Below are 27,144 nucleotides of genomic sequence, written 5' to 3' on the forward strand. Positions count from 1 at the left end.
ATGTTCGGTCTGAGAGGTGAGGCCAGCAGCTGCCTGTCCAGTGATACGCAGGCATGAACGTAGAGTCTTTGTTAAGAGAACACCTAATGGGTTGGTACTGGGGAAAAGAAAAGGAAGCATGAAAGAAAACAGGAGACTTCAAAGAGACAGACCAATCGGAAAGCTCAGCATTCCAGCAACCAAAGGAAGAACGCATTTCTAGAAAGGCCCACAGCACAAACGTCTTGAGAAACAGCCTGTGCTCGCTGCTAGACACAGGCATTCCCTCTGGGAACACCAGTACAGCCGATACCACATCCAAGGCACAGACCTTGGGATCTGTGCCTCCTCTAGGCTTTGGGTCTTAACAGTTTCCTTAAATCCAGCCTGCACAGTACAGGAAAATGGAAATGCATTTAAGAAGCAGCTCTGAGGTGCTGATGGCTGGGTGGTGAAGAGTACCGGCTGCCCTTCCAGAGATCCGCAGGTCTACTTCCCAGCACCCACATGGTGGCTCACAACTGCCTGTTAGTTCCAGTTCTAGGGGTCCATACCCTCTTCTGACTTCTGTGGACACCAGGAACACGTGGTACACATCCAGACCACTCATGCACATAAAAATTAAAATTAATTCACTTAGAAAAGGACGAAGCTGCCCAGATGGGTGCGCTCATTAGAAATGCTGCTTGGCTTTATCCCAGAGTCCTAAGGAATACTTCCACACGGATATCCTATGTGTAAGAGCAACGGTGATGTTACAGTGCACTGCTTTATGGCTCAGAAGTGAGGCCTAAGACTCTCAATGTTAAACATCCAAATGGGTAGGGGAAAGGCAGTCTGCAATAATGACTCACGCCAGCAGAGGGAGACAAATGGCACTGTAAGGACAGTTTACAAAGAGTTGCTTGGAAACAAAAGCCAGACCCGCTGGCAACCATATTCTCTAATTGATGAGCTTTCTTTAGAGCGGTCGCTGTTCCTTGCGTCTCTGGACTCAGGGACACCGCATGGGAAATGACAAATCCAAAACTAACTGCTGTCACCCTGATGGTCTACGTGGTCTCCTTGCAGGTGGACAAACACTTCCTAGAAGCAGCGGCTCCCCTCCCAACACGCCTCTAAAAGTCTTGTGGCCCCTTACAGAAGCGAATCCCCACTCTTATGAACACAGTAGCTTCTTGGAATGTTCTGTGTAGAGAATAGGAACCTCTGGATAGCAAATACCGAGGACTCAAAGGGCTTAGCAGCTCCCTTTCACTGAAGCACAAGCCTGAAGGTGGCTTCCTCTTTCCCTGTCTTAAATGTATTTTGTGTGTGTGTGTGTGTGTGTGTGTGTGTGTGTGTGTGTGTGCGCGCGCGCATGCATGTAAGTGTGTGAGCATTCATGTGTGCGTATGTGACTGCATGCATGTAAGTGTGCCACGTGCATGTACTGTGCCCCCGGAGGGCAGAAGAGACTATCAGGTCCTCTAGAACTGGAGAAACATAGTGTGGCGAGTTACCGTGTGAGTGTTGGGAACTGAACCCGAGTTTTCTGTAAGAGAACAAGTATTCTTGACCATCAGGCCATCTCTCTAGTGCCCCACACCTTGTTTTCCTTAAGACAGGGTCTCCTTCGGGTACATAGGACGTCAGATTCAGCCAGGCTGGCCGGCCAGCAATTCCCCAGGTGCTGGGATCACAAGTGAATATTGCAAGGCCAGGCCTTTTACATGAAGGCTGGGGGCTCAAACTCAGGCTCTTGTGCTTGGGCAGTAGCACTGATCCATCTCCCAGCCCTTATATCCGTTTATTTTTGTCTTTTAGTTTTTGTTTGCATTTGTTTGTGAGTTTGAGTGTGCGTGTGTTCAAACGTGAGCGCAGGTTCCCACCGAAGACAAAAGGGGGCACTACAGCCCCTGTTGCTGAAGTTAGAGGTGGCAGTAAGCCAGCCAGACGTGGGTGCCAAAGTCCAGTCTGCAAGGCAGACAGCAGTCCTAACCACTGAGCCATCTCCCCAGGACCATCGCACGCGATTCTTCAAGGGGGAGTTTCACATGGGCATGGTGTGAACTCATTCTGCAGAGGAAAACAGCAGGAGCAGGGTTGTTTCTACTTAACATCATCTCTACCTCCTCCACATACCTTTCTGCTGCAGAGTCAGTGAGAACAAGGCAAGAGGGTGCCAGTGGGGCATCCTGGGGTCGAGGGCGCTGCGCTTTGTCTGCCCAGCTTAGAAGTGACACATTCACCATCAGCGTGGCAGCCCTGGAAACATGAGTGTGCCCGGAAGTGTGCCCTGCCTGCAGGATCACCGTCCTTCAGGATCCGAAGTACCAGGTTCGCAAGGTCTCAGCTAGGCCTTTGGAAGTTAATGGTTGGCTGGTTGGGTTTTGTTATTGTTTGAATCAAGGTCTTACTATACACCAGGCTGGCCCTGAACTTCAATGTTTGAGCCTGGGCAGAGCCTGGGTCTGTTTTTTCTTCTGATTGGATTATTTTTATTTATGTGCATGAATACTTGCCTCTATTTACATGTGTGTGCCATGAACATCCCTGGTGTCTATGACTCCAGAAGAGGGAGCTGGATTCCTCTGGAACTAGTTACAGGTGGTCGGGAGTCACAGAGTGGGTGCTAGGAACCGACCTGGGTCCTCTACAAGAGCAGACATTACTCTTAATCACTGAGCCACCTCCCTAACCCTAGAGCCTGTGGCTTTATTTTACGTCCAATAGCAAGGGAGTACAAATTTTCATATTCACTTCTAAAAAAAAAATCAAATTCTAACTTCAAATAAAAAAAAAATAGAGCCAAGACAGCATCTTTGTCTTCTTGAGCTTTTACTCAGTCCTGCAGGAGATTGCCATTAGCTCCTGAGTTACTGGACACTCCGGTCATGTTTCAGCTGCCTGACCCCCAGTGGTCTCTGCTCACTGATACGTTGTCCTTCTATACATATCAGACCTGCTCTAGAGTAACACATTTGGACTTAAGCATAAATAATGTACTTCAGGGGCTGAGAAGATGGCTCAGAGGTCAAGATCATTGGTTGCTTTTGCAGAAGACCTGGTTTCAACTCCCAGCACCTTCATGGTGGCTTACAACCACCTGTACCATCGATTCCAGGGGATGTAAACCCCTCTTCTGGCCTCCAAGGGATGTGTCACGCATACACGCACTTAGGCACACACACATGCAGTCAGGCACACACACATATACATAAAATAAAGAAATATATTCTTAAAACAACATACTTAACAGCCTCAGCAATCTGCCCTTTGTAAGTCCATACTTGCCAGCTCAATATTTTTCCCCTGTTTGTTTTAAGTTACCATAACGATTCAGCTGAGCTCTTAAATGCAAAGCATCTATGTATGTAGGTGTGTATATAGAAGAAAAATTAGGACTCCTGAACCAAAAAACAAAACAAACAAACAAAAAAACCCAAAAAGCCAAACTACTTTAACTATTAGGATGGGTCCCAGTCAATCAGACTTAGATACATTGTTCTAACTTAGGGGATGTGTAATTATAAATATTATTTTCATCTTAAAATTACAAATCTACCCAGCCACATAATTCTCAAGTGTCTGTCAAGATGGCTAGAAAATTGACAATTTGACACCAATTACTCCCAGCTAATGAGGAAAATCCCCAAATGAGCAATTTCCAATTTTATACATATGTTTCACTCCGAGTTACACAGTGTCATAGCTTCTTCATAAAGGAGGGGCCTCCAACTGAAGAAGTAACAGACAACAATGGCCATCTGAGCAGTTTGGCCTCTGACTAAGAAACCGTGGGGAAGCTTGTTTACACATCCTCGTGGGAAAGCACACGCCTCAAAGAACTGCGTTCAAGCATAGTTACCCACAACAGCATTTGCTTTAGTCAAATTGCAGGAGCGACAGACTATCCCTCTAAGCAAAGGTTTCTGAAAGAATAATGTCAAAACAGACACACAGCACTGGCCTCTGCAGGACCATCTGCATAGACCATGGCCAAGCAGTGACCATCTCTCCTGAGAGAATGGCAGGGCTCGGGTCAGACACAAACATGGCAACATGTAAAACTGCCTTATTAATGCCAAGGCTCTGCAAATGAGATTGATGGCACTCCCGTTGCTACTGGCTGATGAAATCCCAAGTAGTGAATATAGATAGTGGAGTCTTCCAGACAGCAGCTACGGCTATATATGTTAGTTTAAATACAATACTTTATGAGTAGCAATGTGACACACAGTAGACCCTCCCTCCATTAACAGCTAAAGCCTGAATGAGATACAAGAAAGCCAAGTGACACACCAAGCTTACTAGGGTGATGGACCAACACTCACCACAGGACACAAGTCCCGTGGACACTGCCAATCCCAGCTCACATCCTTAAACATCCTCATGAGAGCCCATCTCACGGGGGTGGGGGGACACACCACCTTCAACCACCATAAAAACAGGGCAACTCATCCATGCTTAAACACAACACAAAAGCCATCTACACACAGAAGGAAAAGATTACATAAAGCACCACTCCTCCCCCAACTGGGAATTCACGGCTTTTAGTATACCCCCGACCGCTGCTTTCTGAACCACTAGGAATTAGTTTTTCCATTCCTTAAAAATAAAATCTAGACTAAAGCCAGGCTGGCACTGTTACCCCCACCCTCCATGGGCTTTAATCAGTTTTTCATACGAGAGAAATCATGACGAATTTGAGTCTTCGATATTCAAATTACAGCCAGTTGTTTCTGAAGAAAGACTCTTTCTTTGCTCTTTCTTTTTCTCAGCCTGTCTCCGGGGGACTTGTCTGGGCCCCATGGGAACACACTGCCAACAAGTCAGGGAGGTCTAGGCGAGCGGGTCAGCCAAGTAACAAGAGAGACACACGATGAGTTTTAAAACATGTGAGCCATAAGTATAACGAGACCCGGATGGAACGAGACGCAGCGAAGCCCCCCAGTGCCTGGGTCTGTCTGGTCCCCAAGGAAGGGGCAGTCCCCAGGGAAGGGGCAGTCCCCAGGGAAGGGGCAGTCCCCAGGGAAGGGGCAGTCCCCAGGGAAGGGGCAGTCCCCAGGGAAGGGGCAGTTAGGATGACCATAGAAACCATTCAGCAAATCCCAAGGGTCTAAACCAAAGAACTGCGCTGGTGCGGAGTGCGCCATTACATGGATTTATCACTTGACTGAGGACAAGGGGTGAAAAACCTCCACAGCCATCATGTTGTTTCCGTTTAAAAAGTGAAGACAAGGTGGAGTTACAGCCATCTGCTTGTCCTCAATGGGGCCACCTGGGACCCCGGGGTGAGTTGCGAGGAGAAAACTCCAAGGTTTTGGCACCCACCAGCCACAATGAATCATGGGTAGCATCCAGGGTGACTGAGACATACAAGTGCTAAGGATCCAGAAGATTCTGGCAGACTCCAAGTCTGGAGCTAGGAGGGGTACACACTGCATTTCCCCTCAAGTCACCATCCACACTGCCTTCCCAAGTGGCCGCTGTAAATGGATAGCTGTCCAGCCTGCTCCCCTTGTTGGACACTCTGCAGTGGCTGCCTGTGTCCCAGGTCCAGTCCACCTGAGTCTACCAGCCTTTTGAGAGGGTCTTCCGTTACACAGGTTAGGCTGTACTCTCCCTTACAGGTTTGTTCCAGCTCCACTTAGTTCCTTACATCCTTTCTCAGTCAGGGTTTCTATTACCTGACAAAACATCATGGCCAAGAAGCAAGTTGGGGAGGAAAGGGTTTATTCAGCTCACATTGCTGTTCATCACCAAAGGAAGTCAGGACTGGAACTCACACAGGGTAGGAACTTGGAGGTAGGAACTGATGCAGAAGCCATGGAGAAATGCTGCTTCCTGGCTTGCTTCCCCTGGCTTGCTCAGCTTGCTTTCTTATAGATCTCGACTACCAGCCCAAGGATGGCACCACCCACAAAAGGCTAGGCCTTCCCCCCTTAATCACTATTGAGAAAATGCCTTACAGCTGGGTCTCATGGAGGCATTTCCTCAAGGAAGGCTCCTTTTTCTGTGATAACTCCAGCTTGTGTCCAGTTGGCACACAAAACCAGTCACTATACATCCCATCTGATGCTGTGGTGGTTTAAGTAAGAGTGGCCCCATCAGTTCATATACGTGCATGCTTAGTCACCAAGGAGTAGGACTCTTTGAAAGGATTAAAAGGATTGGGAGGTGTGGCCTTGTTGGAAGAGTGTCACCATCAGGGGAGAGGTTTCAAAAGCCCACGCCAGGCCCAATCAGTCCCCGCCCCCTGCACCTGTGCAGCCAAATGTAGAACTCTCAGCTATTTCTCCAGCACCGTTCCTGCCTGTGTGCCACCATTCTCCCCGCCATGAAGATAACACACTAACCTCTGAAACTGTAGACCCCAGTTAAATTCTTTCTTTTGTGACAGCTGCCATGGCCATTGTCTTGCTTCCTAGCAAGAGAACCAGTGACCGAGACAGAGGTCCACACTGTCTCACCTCAGTTCCAGCCCAGCATCATCCTCTCTCAGAAGGTAGCAGACACACACACAAACACACACACACACACACACACCACTCACACACACACACACACACACACACACACACACACACACACACACACTGCCTACAGCTGCCACAGCCCACATTCACTATGTTTGTATTACTCCAGGTCAATTTGGGGGGTACTGTTTCTTCTCGAGACTATCACCCTGCAAGATAGAGAGAATGCCTGCTGGCTGTGTTTATAATAATTTAGTCTGGCCTGCACACTTAGGAGTCTGGATATTAAATGTACATGACATGGGCAGCTCCTTCTGGCTGCACACAATGCCAGCCTCAGTAGCAACTGAGGGTCTGAACCACCCAGGGGCTACAATTCCACACTAGTAACTGGCATGGGCCATTCCCATCAGAAACCCATTCCCACGGGGCCTGCAGCATCCAGCCATTTATGGTAAGAAGGATCCGCACTGCAGTCTTGTAGGTGATAGTACCAAATGATGGCACTGGATAGAGATCAAAGCAAATACAAACAAAGGAGAGATACTTGGAGTTTCCCCCTTTATTACAGAAATAAGAAAAGGCCCTGCCAGGAAACCTAAAACAGACTGGCCTCTCCCTCTTATCGTATTTCAAAAAATCATGGACCCCTAGACAATCTGAAGCAGTCTCTTCGTTGCAAGGGGATGGGGTGGGGAGTGCAGGTCAGAAGATTTATTGTTTCCAGATGTTTGTAACTCTGAGATTTGCTGGAGGATTTCACAGAGTAACACGGGGCAGCATCAGGGGTGGGCTGAGCAGGATGGAGAGAGAAAGCCATAGGAGCGGGGAGGCCAACCCTACAGTCGCAGGAGGATAGCACCTCACTGACTACCACAGACCCATCACCACAGCTGTGCAGCCTCAGAAGAGAGTGGAGAGGTTTGTTTTAAACTGGGGGAAGGCCACTGTCTTCCTACTGCGGGCCCATGTCAGGTCTGTACAGAGAGCTGCAATGCCAGCAAAATAAGACACGGTCTGGCCTCCTGATGGTTTGAGTAGGCAGCCATCTCCTTGGGGTTCTGCCATGCAGATTTTTGCTGCAACAAGGCTGCATGTACACAGAGACCCATGCAGCCCCTGGAGAAGAGCAGTTCTACAGGCTGCAAGTTCTATTTGAAACCATCCATCTGATTTATAGCAACATCTGCCAGATGGAAACACCACAGACGTAGAAGTAAGGAGAGAGCTTGGGGGATAGCCTGTCTTCATTTCAAGAGAAGCTGACCTCTGATAGTTTATGATGGGTAAGGCTGCCACAAGGCATATGTATGGCAGAAACAGAACAGAAGAGGCCTAAGCACACAGCCATCTCCCTGGGTTCAGTTCCCTGTAACAACACTCTTTCACCAGAACAGAACATTTCCCTCCCTACTGTTGACCTGATTTCATGCTGTGAGTCACTGAGCACCAATCCATTGTTACTGTAACAATACCAACTATAGACACTAGCAGACCCACATCAGTTGTTACTGTAACAATGCTAACTATAGATGCTATCTGACTATGGATATAAGAAGTGAGGATGAATAGGAAAGAGAATATGTGTTTATAAAATACTGCCAATATATTTGATAACATAAGCTTGCAATATAATTAAGATTTTCCATAGAATTAATTCATAAGAAAAGCAAAATACTCTTTACTATTATAGGTATATAGCAAGTTTAAAAATTAAACTTACTTTTTCACTTAGTAGGCTGCGGTTTGTAATATTTATGGTATTTGTTTTGTTTTTCCATTCTGGAGGGTTAAGCGTGTGCTGTGTGTGTGTGAGTTGATGTGGGCTGTTTCTCCCTGAGCCCGGCCGGAGCTTGCAGATTCAGATTCCTCTAGTCTAACTGACCATCTTGCCCCAGAGATCCTGTTTGGTCCTCAGGTGCTCTGGGATGACCCCTCGGTCCCCCAGTTCTTATGTAGGCACAGGGGATCTGAACTCTGGTCCTTGCACTGTATGGCAAGTTCTTAGTCACTGAGCTATCTCCACAGTCCGTTTGGTTTGGTTTGGAAACAGCATCTCACTGTATAGTCCCAGCTGGCTTTGAACTTCCTACCTTTACCTCCCCAGTGCTGGGATGGCAAGCATGCACCTCTGTGCCTGGCTGAGAGAGGTTTTTTGGGTTTGTTTTTTTTTTTTTTTTTAGGACCATCTGAATAAAATCGAAAGTTGCTATAGCAATCTTATTTCTTGCTCTTTTATCATTTGTTTGATCTTATTAGAACAAGTAGTAAAGATTTACCTAGTAGGCACATGCTAATAAATTCAGCAGAGGGACTAAACAGGCTGGCCGAAATGCATGCTGGTCAACGTCTACAGCTAGAGACTTTCTCTGGAATGCAGGCAAGGTTTTTGTTCACACCAGGTGAGCTGCTAGATGCTGACCCCAAATCAATTCTTCAACACGAGACCTCACATGGCAATGTCATTGAAACTCCCAAAGCAATCATAAGTAAAAGAATCGCTATTTCTACAAAACTTAATGCTTTGGAGAGACAAGTGAAAATGTGGGGCTAAAAACAAACAAACAAACAGGAAGTTCAGCAGGGGCATGGAAAACATGGGCAGAGACATTGAAAATAAAATCTGGAGAATTTGGGACTGAGATTTCTTTGGTCTTATTTATAAGAAAGCCAAATCCGGAACACAGGTGACACACAAGCGGTGTTGTCTGTTTTAGACACTCAGAGTGTCTCGGTAGACAACTGATCCATACAACAGTGAAGAACTGGGGTATGCTGGAAGACTGGAGTCCAATCATAATACGAATATTTAAATGTTTAAAACACGAATGACTGAGTTTTAATAATTAAACAGGGGCTAGAGAGAGATGGCTCCAAGTTATTTCCTGATCTCTCAGACGACCAGAGTCTGGGTCGCAGCACTCACTGCGTGGCTCATCACCATGCCTCATTCCAGGTCCAGAGGGCTAACATTCTTGATTAACTTCCTCACGTGTGCGTGAGGAGAGGATATGAGGGAACCTGTACACCCACTGCTCTCTGAAAACAGCCAGAGTGAACAGATCACAATTCATCCACAGAATGAACTGGTCTTCCACTGAGCTCTCAACAATAAAATGACTGGTCCTCAGGCTCACTTTATAAAGTGCTTTTACAAGTCTTGTTCCTGTACTAATCCAGAGAATTGGGCTACAGTAAACACACGGGAGGACAGAGGACTCCACCAATAGAGCAGAGAGTCCTTTCAATGGTCCTCTCCTGTCTTTCAGCGTCTGAGCCTGGACTTGCTTCAGCCCGGTAAGGACGCTCATGCAGACACCGGGGTGGGACCTTACCTTCTGCCGCTGCTGTATGTTGGCCACTGTGTCAGGCTGGAAGTCTAGCTTGTCTGTGCGGCACAGCTTCCAGTAGAGGATGACAACAATTACGGTGACCACCAGCACGGGAATGACCACGCCAACCACGACCCACAGGTTGCTGCTCTGTGACTCCGGGGATGGCCTCTTCACCCTGTCCACAGCTGCAGATGAGCAGATGGGAAAAAGTCTCTCAGTAACAACTCTCTTCACTCACGTACGGGACAGCAAGTAACTTCCTCCGGAGACTCGGGCTCACCATACAGTTCAAGACAGGAAAGCAACCAGGCACAATTGAATGCCACACGAGGGACGTACCAGGGATCACAATGACACATTTGTGTCTGAGGGAAAAGGCTTGGCTGACTCCAGTCTCCTGGCTTATTCTTCCCACTCCATGACATCTCATACAATACGGTTCTCTTCAAATGTGAGGAGAGAAGCTATGTGTTCAAGACCCAGCTGTGAAGACCATAGCGAGAACTTGGAGATCAGGGAAGGAAGCTCTTCCCTACTCTTCCCAACTCCCTCCTCCCTCGCTCTACAATAAACTAATGTTGACTGACAGTGCTAGACACCATCCTGAGGGCAAGGTATGCTGACACAACCCCTCAAGGTACACGGTTCTAGTGGTGGGAGGGAGAACTACCAAGAAATAAATCCCTAAATAATGGTATCTGCTGTTTGAGCTCTGTACTAGAAGAAATAGCCAATGAGCTACAGCACCAGACCAGAAGCACTGATTGTGTCCACCTCAGCATCTGAAATCGTGAGAGAGATGGTACTGTTCATAGCTGCATGGATCACAATGGCCACAGTGGAAAAGTCCAAACCCATCCACAGGTGAATGGATAACAGAATGTGGTCTGTCTACGCAGTACAGTACTATTCAGCTTTTAAACAGCTTTTAAAAGTGGGGTACTGTGGAGGTAAGGATACTGGCTGTATAAACTGGAGGACATGAATTCAAATCCCTAACAGCCATGACAAAGAGGCCACAGTTACACTCACACCTGTAACCCCAGCACCAATGTGGGACAGAGACAGGATGGCTGGGGCTTGACGGCCACTAGCCTAGCCCCAGGCTCAGTGACAGACACTGTCTCAAAGAAACTGGGTGGAGAGCGGTAGATTAGGATGCCTGCCTCACACACAAACACAGAAAAAAAGGAGACAAAGGGGAACCTCAAGACAGCCACAACTAGAATGAACTTTGGAAACATGACACATGGAAGAAACCAGACACACAAGGATAAACACCATGTCAGGCACCTAGGATAGCTGAATTTATAGACAGGAAGAAAAAGAGTGACTGCCAGAACCTGGGGGCAAATGAGAGGTTGTACCCAAGGGGCAGGGCTTCTGTCTGGGACAATGGCAAGCTCTGGAAACCGTGAGCAGAGGTGGCTGCAAACACTGCCACAGTCACTGTCACCGGTTCATATGTGTCAAGGTTTTGAAAAGGCCAATACTGCCACCTACAAATTTTTCTTTTTGATTTTGAGATTATAATTATATAGTTGCTCCTTTCCTCTAATACATGTACTTTAACACATTTTTTAAATGATAAAGAAGGCTATCAGATTTAACTAAAAGGGAGTGTTTGTTGGGAAAACTGAAGTCTGAACGTGTGATGTCCAGGTGTCGTCTTTCTCATCTATGACTGCCTTTGATCCCTTGCTTGGAACACGGGTCTTACTGGAAGCTGCTTTATTAAAGGTAACAGGCGTAACTAACAGGTGAGATGACAGTGAACTGTACTCCTTTGGAATCACCCGTCCGCACTCACAGGGTGTGCCCTGGATGGAACAACCAGAGAGAGACAGAGACAGACAAACAGACAGAGACAGAGAGACAGAGGAGGGTCCTCAAGGCCCCTGCACTGGCCCTGGTAGGAAGTGAGGCTTCTTCATCTACCAACCCTGAGATCCCATTATGTTTGCCCATGTGGCCTTGAGCAGTCCTCAGGTGAGGAGACTCAAGTAAGGCAAACTGCACAGGCAAGGAAGGCGAGAGAGGCAAGAGCAAGGATAAAGTAGGCTTTTAACGACAGGAAAATGAAGTACGCCCTGAGAAGAGAAGGGAGGCAGGTCAGAGAGACATGACTACCCTGGGTTTTTGTTCTCCGTGGCTTTTTCTGAGAGTTGATGATATTTGCGTGTGCTGTGCAGAGTGTTCTGTGAGGGCTACCTAGGCTGCAGAAGCCCTACTGTGCCCGCAGGCCCGGAGACACCAATGCAGGTTCAGTGTGTGTGGGCAGTGGGGGGATGTGTTTTAGACTGGAGAAACAGTTCACCCCATTTCAGAGTTGCAGAGAAAGCATCTCACCCTGCTTTCCTATCTTTGGTTCATATCTAGCTCTGGGGCCAGTTAGAACCTGCTTGTGGGTTTCCCATTATCTAATGAAGAGCCAGCACTGGTTGATGGTATCACTTTGTCGGCTGTGACAAGTGCCTGGGAAACTGCTGACTTGCTAGCTGATAGGTCAGCATATGATAATCTGCACCCCATCATTCCCTAACTCCCCGCCTGCCCCAACAACATGGTGCTTATATCCTCTTCAAATCAGCCTTTGTATACAGCACCTCAGGCTCTGGATGCAATGTTAGGAAGTGCTCCTAACATCACATCACCTCCTCACTGACCTGAAACAGAGCCCACAATACAGTGATCCCTCAAGCACACCAAGGAGCCTGCTAATGGCTGTCGCATCATCTCTTCCACCACTGACCGTCAGATGAAAATGTTCACACAGCAGCCCTCACACAGGTTAGCCCCCTGGACAAGGACTGACTTAGCCAGAAGCTTTTTCTTCTAAAGGGCAAATTCTAAGGTATCATTCATTTAAGAACTGCTCTTCCAGAGAACTTGGGTTTGATTCCCAGTATCCACATGGTGGCTCACAACCCTCTGTAAGTTCAGTCTCATGGACCCAATGCCCTCGTTTGACCTCTGGGACCTGCATACAGGTGGAACACAGGTACAATACCAATACACGTAAACTAAAAAATAAAATTAAAATCTTAAAAGGAAAAGAGTTTAGAGCTGCACTGTTGATCATGGGGAGATCAGGGCACAAGGACACAAACCAGAAGATGCCTGGGGGTGGGATCGTCTCCAAGGGACTTCCTCATCTGTGTGGCTCTGCTGGAGTCACTCCATTTATCTTAAAGTGTACTTATTCTTATTTTATGTATATGATTGTTTGTCTAGATGTACAAATGTGAACTGTGTGTGTTTGGTACCTGCAGAAGCCAGAAAGAGGGCGTCAGATGCCCTGGAACTAGAATTATGGTGGTCATGAGTTGCCGTGTGGGTGGTATGAACTGAACCCAGGTCATCTGCAAAAGCAGCTAGTGGTCAAAGCCACCGAGCCCATCACTCCATTTACATGAAGGAAACCAGACAGTATATGAAGACTGAGAGCCACACTGAATGCCTGATAGAAAGACGCTGGCTGCAGGTCCTCCTCCCCCATCTGCAAATGAGTTTGTCCAGAAAGCTGCAACTGATTAAGAGTGGATGTAGACGTTCTATTTGTTCCAAACAAGTTGGGCTGTAGTAACCGACCTTCACAACTGAAGTACACAGCTGCTTGAGAAGCACAAAAGTACGTCTTGTGGTCACTGCATGCCCCTCTGACAGTCACGCCCGGTCTCTGTGAGCGCTGACGGAATTGTAAACCATGCCAACTCCACTTTCTTTATGAGTGTTGACCATAAGGTCATGTGTGGAACAAGACAGTCTTAGTGGCCATTTCTGATTGAATCTTTGCATCGATGTGGGGTATATTGTATGGACGTCAGCACCCACAATGGCATTTAAGCACAGGTCCCTAAGTCTGTTTTTAATAAACATAGTAATGAAGTTAACAAACAAACAAACAAGCCTCCCACTGTCTTCTCCTGTCCTCAGTAAAGTTCTTCAGGATTCTGATGCGTGTGCTGTGGGGAGCAGGTTGTCCCACACTATGAAGGACCGCCCTGGATCATGGAGGGAAACATGCACACTCAGGAGGCAGTCAGCTCGTAAAACCTTATTTAGAAAGCTATGATTCTCCATGCTGCTCCCTTTTTCTTCATTTTAAATATACACCCAAAATCTGGGAGTTGGACAAGAGGTACTGAGAGCAGTCACTGCCAGAGGGCCAAGCGCCTTCCAATAATAATAAGAAATATCAAACACGTCTTTCTAACTGTAGAGTGGTGTGAGGTGAGGTGACGGAGAAACAGGACTGAAAAGAGTAGGGATCAAGGGACTCCTTTGTGTTGCAAGACCCCAAGGAAGGCAGTCAGCCTAGAGGGCAGCTCCCAGCTTCCTGACTGACTCACCATCCCCAACAACATGCGGGGCGGGACACGGAAGGTTTCGGAATAAAAACAGAATAGGTACATTATTTTACCTAAGATGGATTTTTAAATGAAAACTAGTACGGGGTGGGGAAAAGGATGTTCATGTTGATATAAGGTCCTGTGACTCACTAGCAACTCCATGAATATGAGGTGTGAGGTAGGAAAAACGAGAGCAAGGCCATGGTCACACAGATGGAAATAAAAATAAAGACGGTCTCAGCAAATGAAGTACTTGTCACCCAAGCCTGATAGCCAGAGCTGGAACCCCAGAAATCCATAAAGATGGAAGGGAAAAACGGACCCTACAAAGTTGTCCTCTGATCTCCACATATGCACCAAGGCATGTGTACATATACACACATGCACAAACACACACATGTGCACTCACGCATGCACAAACACACACATGTAAACACACATGTAAACACACATGTGCACACACATGCACAAACACACACATCTGCACACACACATGCATACTGAGTAATAATAAATAAACTTAAGAAAAACACAAAGCCTCAGCAAATGGACATCAACAACCAGCACAGGTCAGATGCTGAAGTATCACAGCACAAGTGACTTTGGACCCCACCGTGTCTGGCAGGATAAAACTCTTGGACTTACGCTGGGCAATGGCGCCTTGAATCCGGTACCCCAAGATGATGGCTGCCCTCTGGAGGTCTACCTTGTTGATCAGATCTGAAGACCTGGCTGCGCTCAGTCTCTCTCCATCTTGATTCTCCACAAAGTAGATGAGCTGCACCGGATTGTCCTCTCCCTCCAGCCTGGACACGTTCACCACCTTCGAGAACACAGATCCATCAGCATCAGAGAGGCTCGCAACGCCAGATGCCCCTTCTCAGGGCACACAGTGGTCCCCAGCTCTCTTCACAAGCTCACTACCATATCTGGAGTGGCAGGTGTCCCCGGTCCTCTGCTAGTGGAGAGGGTTAAAAGGAAAGCACTCTGTGCAGAACAGCAACTGCACTTTGCTTGATTCGATGTCTTCTTTGAGACAAAGGGGCCAAAGGCATGCACTGGGCAGCACCGGCGGGTCTGAAACTGTAAGCGACGAACCCATGTCCTGAGAGTGTACTGCTCTCCCCTAGGTGGGAGTGGTTCTGCCTGATCTCTTCCTGAGTCTACTCAAATGTCCTGCTTAGCTCTACTGATGTAGAGAACTAGTGAATTCTTTGCTCTCTGACATGGGTGTCACTGAAGAATGGTTAGCCACATCCCTGGGCTCTGTCCACCACATACCAGTACCCACCATCCCCTCCCCTTGCCACCTGAAGTGATAGCTGAAAGCATCTCCAGGCATGACACGCGCCTTGTGAATTTATGCTTCTACAAGCCAACCAAAGCTAACCTTATCTTTAACCAGAATCCCGTACATCTGATACACGAGAGCATCATGTTAGCAAAGCACTTCACTTGGAGAGTTCAAACTCTGCCCCTTTAAAAACACTCAGTCCTGGGAGCACTCACTTGCTGCCCTCTGCTTGCTGTGATGAGGTCAGCTTCCTAACCACACCCATCCCCAGGCCACCTGCTCCCCCCTCATCATCGCACCACACTGGATACCTTGTATTAGCTGTAGAACGAGATGGTATGCAAGGACCACCGGAAACCCAAGTAGATCCTATCTGTCTCCACTTCTAACTCATACTAAGAAGTGCAGGGAATTGAAGCTACCATTTCAATTTCTTCTTACAGAAATTCTCAGTGGTGGCTACTTTGAATTAAAGACTCTGTAAGCTGTCCAGTCTGGAAGGAGCCATCAGAAAGTCTAATTCCAGCACTCTTTCTGGATGGTCGCTAATCAGATTTATATCAGGAACCACAATATACAAGGTATCTCCCAGTCAACCACTTGGGTATGTACCTTATACAAATTATATGGCCCAATGAAGAAACTCTGAAAAGCTTGTATAAAAGACTATAGAGAACAAAATGAAAATCTCTTGAAATTCAATAAATTAAAGAAAACCACTCTAAAGATTTGAGTGCATTTCCTGTGACTTCTCTGTTACTATCAGGATAGTTCTTCTTGCTCCTGTCTCACTCTGTAGTTCCTTTCACCAGAGCACATCTGTTTTCCCTTTTTTTTTTTCAGTATTTATGTATTTTATGTGCACGAGTATTCTTCATGCACAACTACATGACAGAAGAGGGCATCAGATCTCATTACAGATGGTTGTGAGCCATCATGTGGTTGGTGGGAATTGAACTCAGGACCTTAGGAAGAGCAGACAGTGCTCTTAACCGCTGAGCCATCTCTCTGGCCTCCAGAGCACATTTCTATATGACTAATTTTTTTTCTTCTTTTTTCTTTTTTTTTCGGAGCTGGGGACCGAACCCAGGGCCTTGCGCTTGCTAGGCAAGTGCTCTACCACTGAGCTAAATCCCCAACCCCATTGACTAATTTTTTTAACGGCTGTAGAATATTCTAAAACATGAAGATTTGCTTTTTACCTGTCCCCTAATTTCATACAGTTATGTTAGCTCAATATTTTCTTATCTCTTTTATTAATTTTTGTAGGAGGGGGAAAACAAGGTCTTAAACTGTACCCTAGGCAGGCCTGGAACTGTCTGTGTAGACCAGGCTGGCCCTCCTTGGGCAGGTAGAAGTCAGAGGATGACCTGCAGAAGTTGGTTCTCTCCTACCATGTGACGCCTAAGAATTGAATTCAGGTCGTCAGATTTGGTGGCAAGTGCCACCTCACGATGCCCTGTTCAGTGTTCATGGTCACAAATAAGGTTCAGATACTTTTGTACAGAGAGTGGCCTCTAGGCAACGTATCGGGTGGCACTGGTCAGTGAATGCTCAATTGACTCCCACAGATGTGATAATTTTACCTTGGGGAGTCTGTGTATCCAACATAATACCTGACCACCCAGGTTTCCTCTCTGTAGCTGCTTTAGCCACAAACTCAGCCCTTGAGCTGTGTGAGGTCATTGGCTACCAAACAAGGCGAGGCCTTCACAATTCATTTTAATGTCTATTTGTTATATGTTTGTTTATCTAATGATTGTATTTATTGGTGCTTTTTTCTTTCTTTTTCTATTTATCCGGTTTTTATGTTTTCTTAGTATTTTGGCCTGGAAAGATGACTCAGTGGTTGAGCGCATGCACTGCTCTCGAAGACCTGAGCTCAATTCTTTTTTTTTTTTTTTTTTCTTTTTTTCGGAGCTGGGGACCGAACCCAGGGCCTTGCGCTTGCTGGGCAAGCGCTCTACCACTGAGCTAAATCCCCAACCCCCCTGAGCTCAATTCTTAGAACCCATGTTGGGTGGCTCACAGCCAACCCTAACCCCAGCTTCAGAGGCATCCAACAGGCGCCTTCACGTGAACACATGCCTACACATGTATGCATGTTTATAAATAAATATTTAAAATCTTAGTACTTTGTAAACATCCCTAGTATGACTGTACCTGGCACGGGAACTATTTTGGGAACCTAAGAAGCCATGTTTCTGGATGGGGAACAGCAAGCAAGTCTGAGAGGGATCCATTTGGTGAGCGTGCTAGAGACAAGGATGCTATTTCTAGGCAAAACCGGCACCTTGGCCTGCCCATGTCACTCCATATCTTGTTCTCAATACCAGCAACCCCTCCCCTGCCCACCAGTCAGCCTTTGCTGCTGAGTTTCACCCCAGTTTTGTGTTTCTGAAATGTTCTGTGAACTCCGTTTTTCTGTGATCTTCCAAGTCTATGTAAGTGGTGAAAGAAATTCACACCATTCACAGAGGCAGGATTAAATAGCAGCCCCACCTCCAAAGTTCTCTGCGTATGGGTGCTTTTTTTAAATAGGTCATTTTCCAATTCAAACAACTCTGCTTCTGCGGCCTGTCTGCCCAGTCCCCAGAGTGAAGACAATTTGGGGTAATAAAAGACAACCAGGCTGGCAAGAGGTGGGGAGGGTAAGATGTCTGAACAGAGGACAGGAATCGCCCCTCTCTCTGTCTGCTGAGGACTGTCCCCGGTCAGTGACTCCTTTCTAAGATGCTACCAGTTCTGTACAACAAGATCAGCTGTTGGTAAGCTAAAAACTGGCTTCAGAAACCAAAGCCTTACGATGTACGGGAACCCAGTGCTAAGTTTCCTGTTACGCCCCTTGCAGTCGAGGGCTAAGCCGACCAACTGCAAGGGTTTTTGTCTGGACTCTAAGTTGTCTTTCGAGGATGTCACATTCAGTAGTCCTGTCATTTTACATCAGGATTTTCCCACTTGCGCAGAAATAGCCGATTTCCAGTGGGCTTTTCCTCTGCTCCCAACCCTCCTTCAGTGAGTAGTACCTGTACCACGCTGTTCCCAGCAGCTACGGTGGCCCTCCGCCACATGCGTCTTCTAGTGGGCACCTCACTGAGCAGCTGGGCCAGTTTGCGCTCCATCTCAGCCGGAAACACTTCGTTGTGGAGCTGCTTTTCCACCACGCCCAGGAGGACTGTGTTCATCAAGAAGCACAGAGCACCCAGAGTCAGTTAGCACAGACAGGGACGGGCCACAGGATGTGTGCGCACGTGCTAAGATCCGTACAAGAGGACCACAAAACACTAATCCCCAGACCGGCTAAGGGCCCCCCAAGTGACCCTAGTCTGGGGCAAACTGAAGACAAGCAGGCCCAGGAACTCAGCACTGCGGGGGCTGTAAACACAGAGCATCTGCCTCAGATCAGACAAGTAGCTTGTCAGTCTGGGCTAGTTTGAGTTCTTATCTTGTCTTTGGACCAGGACTTACAGTCTCCCTTGTACGGAGGAGATCTGCTTTCTTCTCGTTATCTCTATCAGACAAAAGCATCTGAACAGATAAGTCAGCTTATCCTTCAGTCGATGGGGGCAACAGCACTTCCAGCCAAACGGGTTTCAATTCTCTCTGAGGTCCAACTCTGGGCAAGTCAGTTCAACCCTCTGAGGTCTGGAAAATGGACACTATGCAACATGCAAAGAGCTGAGCCCACACGAGGCTTTAGAGCCCAACACAACCGGCAAGAGCTGAGCCCCACAAATGGTGTCTACCCCTACTTAAAACACTCTTTCCTTATGATTGGTTACTGGCTGCTTACGCCCTGGGACTTGGGACCCTGCCTCTGTCTCTTAGGTTCCAGGACCAAGTCAGAGAACCTTGCACTGAAATGTTACGTCCTCTGTCTACCTAAGACTCTACCTATGGCTGTTATCAACTTGAACGTGCCCATCTCTGCCTAAATAACTACCCCGGGTCCCCAAGCGACTTGATTCATCTAGACAACAGTTTCAGAAGAAAATTATCCTTGATTTTGAGCACCACCCTGTCTCACCTCAGGCGACTATGTGTTCGGGTAGACTCTGCCCTGGAGTTGATATATGGATTTTAAAAGAAGCTCTTTCTGTGCCATAACCCAGCAGGACACACTCCCATGGCCCAAATCGAATCCCATTTCTCATTCATTCTCTGCCAAGAATTTAAAGTACATCTTGTCCCGAATTTGGGAAACAGGAGGGGCATATCAACCCCCATATGCCCTCACGGACTCCATGTTGTCTAGTTCTCCAAACGTTACATAAATTGAACATACCTGTTCTGACCCAAGAGGACTTCAGTAAGTGAGATAAGTTGAGCTGTGGGTACTGGAAGGCTAAAAAAGGAGAGAGGAGAGAGGGAGAAACGTCTGTAAGGAGCGTGTTTTCACTGTCAGGAGGGTAAGTGTTCTGGGAATGTAAGGTAAATCACAACACATTATCCTTCCTACATGACAGCACACCAGAATACTGCAGGTGTGAAGGTGGGCGGGCACCAGTTTCTGAGCACCTTGTCCATAGGAGAAGGAAGGATGAGAAAGGGGTTTCCACAGCCTCATCACTGACCGCTGAGTCTTACACGGGTCACTGTAACATCTCCTGTATGTGTTGTTCTAAAGCAAAGCATTCGCAAGCTGTGTTCTTCGGAGCCAAGGGCTTTCTCAGCAATGCCTCAGAGTACAGGGAAGCATGTTCTGGCCTGCTGGGAGCTGTCTCTGTGCCCTCCAATCAGACTCCTAGTATTTCAGCTGTATGTACATACATTGTACAAAATCAAAATGGTCGCATATAAATAACCCCATTCCTATCTACTTTCCTATATACATGTTTCTATGGCTTATTTTTCATCCTGTGTGTATGTGTGAGCTTTTATGTAGTTTTTCAGACATGTGAGTGTAAGTGCTCACAGAGACCAGAAGGGGGTGTCTGAGCCTCTGGAGAGGCAGCCGCAGGGTAACCACTGGGAACTGGACCGGGTCCTCTGCAAGAGCACTCTGTATGCGTTCAAATCACTAAGCCATCTCTGTAGCCCACTGCTTCCATGTTTTATAGTTTATTCTTCTTAATTTAATTAATAACATACTGAAAAGCATTAGGAATCATGATTTAAGCTGGGCACAGTGGCTCACACCTTTAATCCCGGTACTCAGGAGGCAGAGGCGGGTGGCTCTCTGAGTTCTAGGCCACCCTGCTCTACAGAGTGAGTTCCAGGACAGCTAATGATACAGCTAGTGTCTCAAAAAAAAACAAACGAACAAAAAAAAAAGATTTGGCTCGTCTGTTTTCAGAAGGAATTTTCTTTATTTGTCTTCCCCTGACTCTGGAGCAGGCACCCCCCACTTCTTCCCAGCTACCTGAAAATCTGACTGCTTCAACGAGGAAGTGAGGCTCTGTTTTCATTGATTACTTTTTTATTTTTTTAACTTTATGCACAATAAAGTCTACTCTCCTGGCATCCAGTTTCATAGGTTTGGGGAAATACATTGCTGCATAAGCACCACCAAGTGAGGGCCCAGGAAGTTCCATTGCCCTCCCCCACCCCCTACAGCCACCTCCACTGCCCTTTTGTAGTAAATATCCTTGCTGCCTTTCCCCCTGATCGCCTTTCCCCCTGAACGGAGCTGCTCCCCTAGAGCTTCACGTTCTCGGGAACCAGTGCGCTGTTTACACATAGCGCCCTTTATTCTCAAAGCAGACAGGAAAGGGAGGCACAGGGGCAGAGAAGGGCTCTGGAGCCTGCCCTGGCTGGGCTGACAAAGTCCCGACTTTATTCTGGAATTCAGTCAAATACGTCCTGTGAGGAAAAAGTCCCAGTGCACCTACTGTGCTTGCCCACATGAAGGCAGGTAAATCCCACTAAACATTCACTAAACCTCAAAGAGTATCACACTGAGCGTGAGCCCCACCATAAACCTTAAGACCCTGGGGGGCCACCATGTCAGTGGTCAATGGGACATTGTGGTAGGGACTCTCCATGAGTGAATGAGCTGGAGCATAAGAAAAATCCTCTCCATCCAGACCCTGCTTACTGTGAGCCCAAAAGCACTCTAGAACAATCCAGTCTCTTTTTAAAGTTAACGATATTTCAAAGTAGACATCTACCAACAAAAGTTCTGGCACCCCTTCCCCAGGACCCCAAAGGAGCCACTAGGTACTCACGCTCTGCGATCTGCAGCACCGGGTACCCCAGGTAGAAGCTGAACTCCACCACTGTCAGGTTCCTCAGCAGATCGCTCACCTCCGACCCATTCAGAAAACCTTTCGAGCCTTTAACAGCAAAGATAATATTCACTGGGCCCCTCCGCGGAGCCACCCTCGGAGAAGCAATGGTGACATTCACGATCTGAAAGAAGGAAGTCAGAAGAAGCTTCTAGAATAAATAGCACGTGGAGCTGAAGGCCCGACTGTGACATCTACCACGAGTTCTCTGATCAGCGCTCTTCAAAGGCGGTAAAGTGAAGGAGTGTTTTATCTTGCTTTGGTTTTTGAAAGATGCTGTCTCACTGTTCTACCTCAGAGCTCTGGGATTACAGATGTGTGTCTTCGAGCCTGATTCAAAGGAGGTAACATTTTAAAAGGAAAGGGAGCTGCTTTTCTAACCTCGTTCCCTTTCTGTGAGACTTTAAACACTCTGTTTACTGTAAATGTTTTTTACATTAAGTGATGAAGGAATTGTAAGCATTTAGAGTCCCTCCCCCTCCCCCTCCAGTCTCAAATCCCATAGAAATAGCAGCAAGCCAAACAAAGGCCCTAAATCCACACAGCACAGAGAATGGAGGAAAACCAGGGGTCTGTCAAATTCTGGAAGGAGAAAGGACAGAACTGTGCTGAAGTAAACCAGAACAAAGAGAAACAAGACCCTAAACACACACAGGCAGAGGCTAAAACAGCCCCATCCACACGTGAGAACCTAGGGAGGGCAGAGGACCTGATCCCAGAAGTAGGTTTCAGAGCAGCAATCAGCATAGCTAATTAAGAGGCTTCACACCGAGGGTGAACTGAAGCCTTCCTCTTTGGGACAGCTCCACGCCCAGGCCAGCACAGGTACCAGCAGTGCCCCCTCCTAGAACAGCCCAAAGAGCTACCATCTAAGGAAAGCGAGACCTTCCCAGAGGGCACCAAAGGCCTCTTGAGGGCAAGACCAGATAAACTCCAGTGCATACCAGAGCACAGAAGACACAGAAGAGGACTGAGAGGGAAAGGAGAGGAGTCTGTACCACGGAAAACACTCTCAGCAGGAATCTGTCCCCAGAACAGGGCCTCCTGAGCTTGATGCAGGGCAGGGCCAGCCTGCTGGGTCTCTAACCACAAGCTGTGTTGTGCACAGACAGAACCCTGCACTTTGGTGTATTCTGGTACATGCTACCCAGCTCCCAAGCTCACATAAATTCTCCTATCAGGAGACGTGGCTGACACAGAAGCAACCTCCATAGCCAAAGGGGACAGCCAGGCCAGCAGCCATAATTAACTCGGTCCTCCATCCTCACCACCAACCCACTGCCTACTAAGAAAGGGCCCGAAGACAGAAAAACAGCACAAAAGCAAAGGGCAAAGACTGGCATACAGTACTCAGCGAAAACAGACATGTAAGAACAACAGAGAAGAAGTAGAAGCGAACCCTTTCAAAATCCTACTGAATATTCTGAGAGGCCCTGAAGGCCACTCTCTCCCATCTCAGCAAAGGTCATAATGAGAAAGGGACAAAGAGCAACTGGGAAACGACAGCGTGAATGGACACAGCTGAATGCGAAATTAGTGACTCGGAGGGCAGACTTCCCAAAATCTCTGACAGAGAAAGAAAAGATCCGGACCTCGGAGAGGAAAACTAAGGAGCACAAACGTGGATTCAGAGGTGCCAAAATCTAGAGTTAACAGACATTTCAGAAAAGGGACAAAGAATGGGGAGGGCGTCATAAAACACCAGTGGTTTGAACAGAATACACATGAAGCCAGTCTGCCGATCAAAAGAATCCTCCTGTACGTTTAGACGGAGATGCTGCAGCCCAAAGAGCCCCACTGACACAGGCAGCACATCTCTGGCACGAAGTCTAAAACTTTCAGAGCATCACATTGATGACCAGGCGGTGTTAGGTTTCACATCGTTTCCGATTTTCAGGTTAGAGATCCCAGTGAGTCTATGTAACACATTCCAAATAAACCCAAAAGCCCTGTCACCTCAAACAAGCCCGCACCGAGGCTTTCAGACCTACACTTCTCTACCTGCTGGAAAAGCAAAGTGTGTTCAAGCACTGCCTTGCTGATCGTGTCACTGATATCATTCCTATGCGGAGCATTCTGGAATTTCCTGCACACAACCATCTCTCTTCAGCTCACTCTGTCTGACTCCCTGATTTGCAGTCACTCTGAAGGCACACTGTAGACCCCACACCTTGCCAAAGGTCACCACTGGCTCATACAAGCTGGCCGAAGGACACATCTTTTCCTTTTCTTCTCCCCCAAGACAGGATCTTACTATGTAGTCCTTGCCATCCTGAAACTCACTCTGTAGACCAGGCTGGCCTTGAACTCACAGAGGTCCACCTGCCTCTGCCTCCCAAGTGTGGGGATTTAAGGTGTGTAACAGTAGGTCCAGCATGGAGAGTGTATCTTAAATGGACTGCTGTGGAGGACACATGTGTCACTGCAGTGTTTGTGCACATGAGGGGGTGTGTGTTCTCACCTGCACTGTGAGGTTATATGTCCCCTGGTGTTTCCTCACTTCAAAGAGAGCTGTCACCAGGCCTTTCTCAATGCTCTGTGTGAAGTTGCAGAAGCCAGTATCCACACTCGGAGGCACAAACTGAAGTACTAAAAAGAAAGACAGCAGTGGGAGTCCCATGAGAGGTTCTGCTTAGCCTAGGAATGAAGGGAGGTTCAGTACTGAAACAGACTAACTCATCCACCATCTGAGATCAAGCACCGTGGGGTCTTATTTCTTCTGTTTCTTAATATGTGCTTGTTTTTATTCTATGTGTATGGGTGTTTTACTTGCCTGTATGTCTGTACTTCATGGGTACCATGATCCCAGAAGAGGCATTGGATCCTCTGGAACTGAATTTACAGGTGGTAGTGAGCTACCACGTAGGTGCTGCGAACGGAATCCAAGTGTTCTTAACAGCTGAGCCATCTCTCTTTGCCCTAGTTTTTTAAAGAGAGCCCCGTAGGACATACTTTCTGTTCCTAGTTAACACAGTAATGACGATAGGTGACAGAAGTCTGTTTTCTTCTGCATATTTCTGGTTACAGTGTAACATTTTAACACATGCACACAGTGATGTATCTGCTGCTCAGAAATTTATTATTTGTGCTTGGAATATTCAAAACCAGCCCAGCCCTCCTGGCTATTTTGAAAATATACAGCTGGGGGCTCAGTGGTTAAGCACCGATTAATTGCTCTTCCAGAGAACCCAGGTTCAGTTCCCAGAATCCACATGGCAGCTCATAACTAGTCCCGGAGGATCCAAAGTCCTTTTCTGGTCTCTGGAGGCACACACACCGCGCACAGACAGATGCAGGCAGACACCGACACACTTAAGATAAAATGAAGGTTTTAAAAAAAATAAATATATAGCTAATGGCTGTCAACCACATTTCTCCTGCTATGTCACAAGACACGAAGTTACCCCTCCTATTCAGCTGCATGCTGGAGGGTTTATAGCCCTCCTCCCTCTACCTTTCCTCCCCAGACTCTGTCTGGAAATCACTCTTCTGCCTCCCACTTTCCAATCCAGTTCCACGAGTTAAGTGAGAACATGTGGCATGTGGCTTTCTGTTTCTGAGAGTTCAGTTAGTAACGTCCTGCAGTTCCATGCGTGCAAACGAACGGGTTTTGTTCTTTGTGGCTGATATTCATTTATGTGCATGTGCTACGTTCTTCATGTATCCATCTGTCAATGAACTCGGAGGGCGGCTGCCTATCTTGCTACTGTGAATACAGCTACAAAAGTGCACAAGTGAGCTCTCTTCAGCACACTAACTTCGTTGAGTTTATATGCAACAATGTGACTCCTTGACCATATAGCAATTTTTAGCTTTCTCTAATGTCTGTATAATCAACATGATATGATCAGTGGATGAAAGTGAGGCCCATCCGAGCTACATAACAAGACAGGTCTTAAAAAGCAAAGAAAACAAAACAAAAAAGAAAAAAAAAAGTAGAGGCTTGAGAGAGAGCCTAGTGGATAACAAAAAGCCTTACTACTCTTGCAGAGAACCTGAGTTTGGTTCCCCAAACCAACATCAGGTGGTTCACAGAATCTTATAATTCCAGACCCAGGGGATCTGACATCCTCTGGCTTCTGTGGTGCATGTAAATTCATTGCAAGCACATGCACAAACACGCAAGTAAATATACTTTAAAAACAGAAAATCAGAGCCAGCAAGATGGCTCAGTGGGTAAAAGCACTTGCCATTAACCCTGATGATCTGACTTTGATCCTGGGAAACTACATGTGGAAGAAGAGAACCGAATGCCACAGTTGTCCTGTACTCTTCATGTGCAGGCTGTGGCAGCCACACGCTTATGTGTGCACACACGTGCATGTTAGTGAAGGCCTTTTTAGTGGACTGCAAGGGGAGGGGGGAAGACAATGTTTATGCGCCCGATGTTAAAATCAGTCTCCGTCCTTCCTTGCCTGCCTGAGGTACCTTCTGATTGGCTAAGATAAATAGCCTATGCTCTATAGCAAGGGGTAGAATTGAAAGAGGGAGGATTCACCATTCAGACACGGAGGAAGTTGGATGTATGAAGCTGAGAGGTAACCAGCCACATGGCAAAACTTAGATCAGTAGGAATGGGATGACAAACTACAAGCTATCGGAAACAAGCCCAGATAAAGGCCTAGGGGCTTACCGTTATTCAGAACTGGGGCATGGGTAGAAAAGCCGACAGTTCTATGCACACATACTAAATAAAGTAAACACACACACACACACACACACACACACACACACACAATCGAAACACACAAAAACACACAAAACACAGCATATGTGAAATCACCTTTCTCTGCACCCTCATCAGCACTGGCTAATGCCACCTTTTGAATAAGTTGTTAAGCAAAAGGATATCTCTGTATAGTTTCAACGTACATTTCTCTGATTGGTGCTGCTGGGAATTTTTTTCGTATCTCTACTTCCCATTTGCCCACTGTGTGTGGGAAGGAGCACAGGGGAGGGCTGTATACATGTGTGCACACGCACGTGGACGCCAGAAATCGACGTCAGGAGTCTTCTTCAATTGTTTTACACCTTATTTTCCAGACATGGTATCTCACTGAATCTGGACCTTGGGGATCCAGCCAGACTGCTGGTTAGCAGGCCCCAGGGATCCTCTTGTATCCGCGTCCCCAGTGCTGGGCTTATAGAGCTTCCCACTCAGCCTCTACGGTCACACAGAGGAGCAAGGCCATCTCCTCGACCTGCCTGTTTAAGATTGGATAACTTAAGGGATTTGCTGTTCGGATAGTTGTCTGAGCTCCCTGCATATTCCCTGCATATTCCCTGCATATATGAAATGAATGCCTCGTAGATATTCTTTCATTCTTTAGGCTGTCTCCTTGCTGTGTTCATAGTTGCTAATGCTGTACAAAAAACTTAATGTGACCCACTGCTCAATTTCTGCTTTGGGTACATATATTTTCATGGTCATATCAAAAAAAAAATCTTTGCCCAGACCAATATCCTAAAAGCACTTCTTCAGTGGCTCCGACAAGC

At 47.1% G+C, this 27,144-nt stretch overlaps 1 protein-coding gene across 1 annotated transcript in view; it reads right to left on the bottom strand.

Moving 5' to 3' along the window:
* The window catches only part of Kiaa1549 (KIAA1549 homolog), a 127,607-nt gene that overhangs the window by 33,857 nt on the left and 66,606 nt on the right, over nucleotides 1-27,144 (bottom strand). Inside the window, 6 exon segments of the mRNA NM_001447383.1 lie at nucleotides 9,776-9,960; nucleotides 14,773-14,950; nucleotides 18,448-18,596; nucleotides 19,707-19,766; nucleotides 21,589-21,772; nucleotides 24,110-24,237. Of these exon segments, the coding sequence (NP_001434312.1) occupies nucleotides 9,776-9,960; nucleotides 14,773-14,950; nucleotides 18,448-18,596; nucleotides 19,707-19,766; nucleotides 21,589-21,772; nucleotides 24,110-24,237 (884 nt within the window).

Source organism: Rattus norvegicus, chromosome 4, assembly GCF_021556685.1.
Source record: "Rattus norvegicus strain SHRSP/BbbUtx chromosome 4, alternate assembly SHRSP_T2T, whole genome shotgun sequence".
Classification (NCBI taxonomy): Eukaryota; Metazoa; Chordata; class Mammalia; order Rodentia; family Muridae; genus Rattus; species Rattus norvegicus.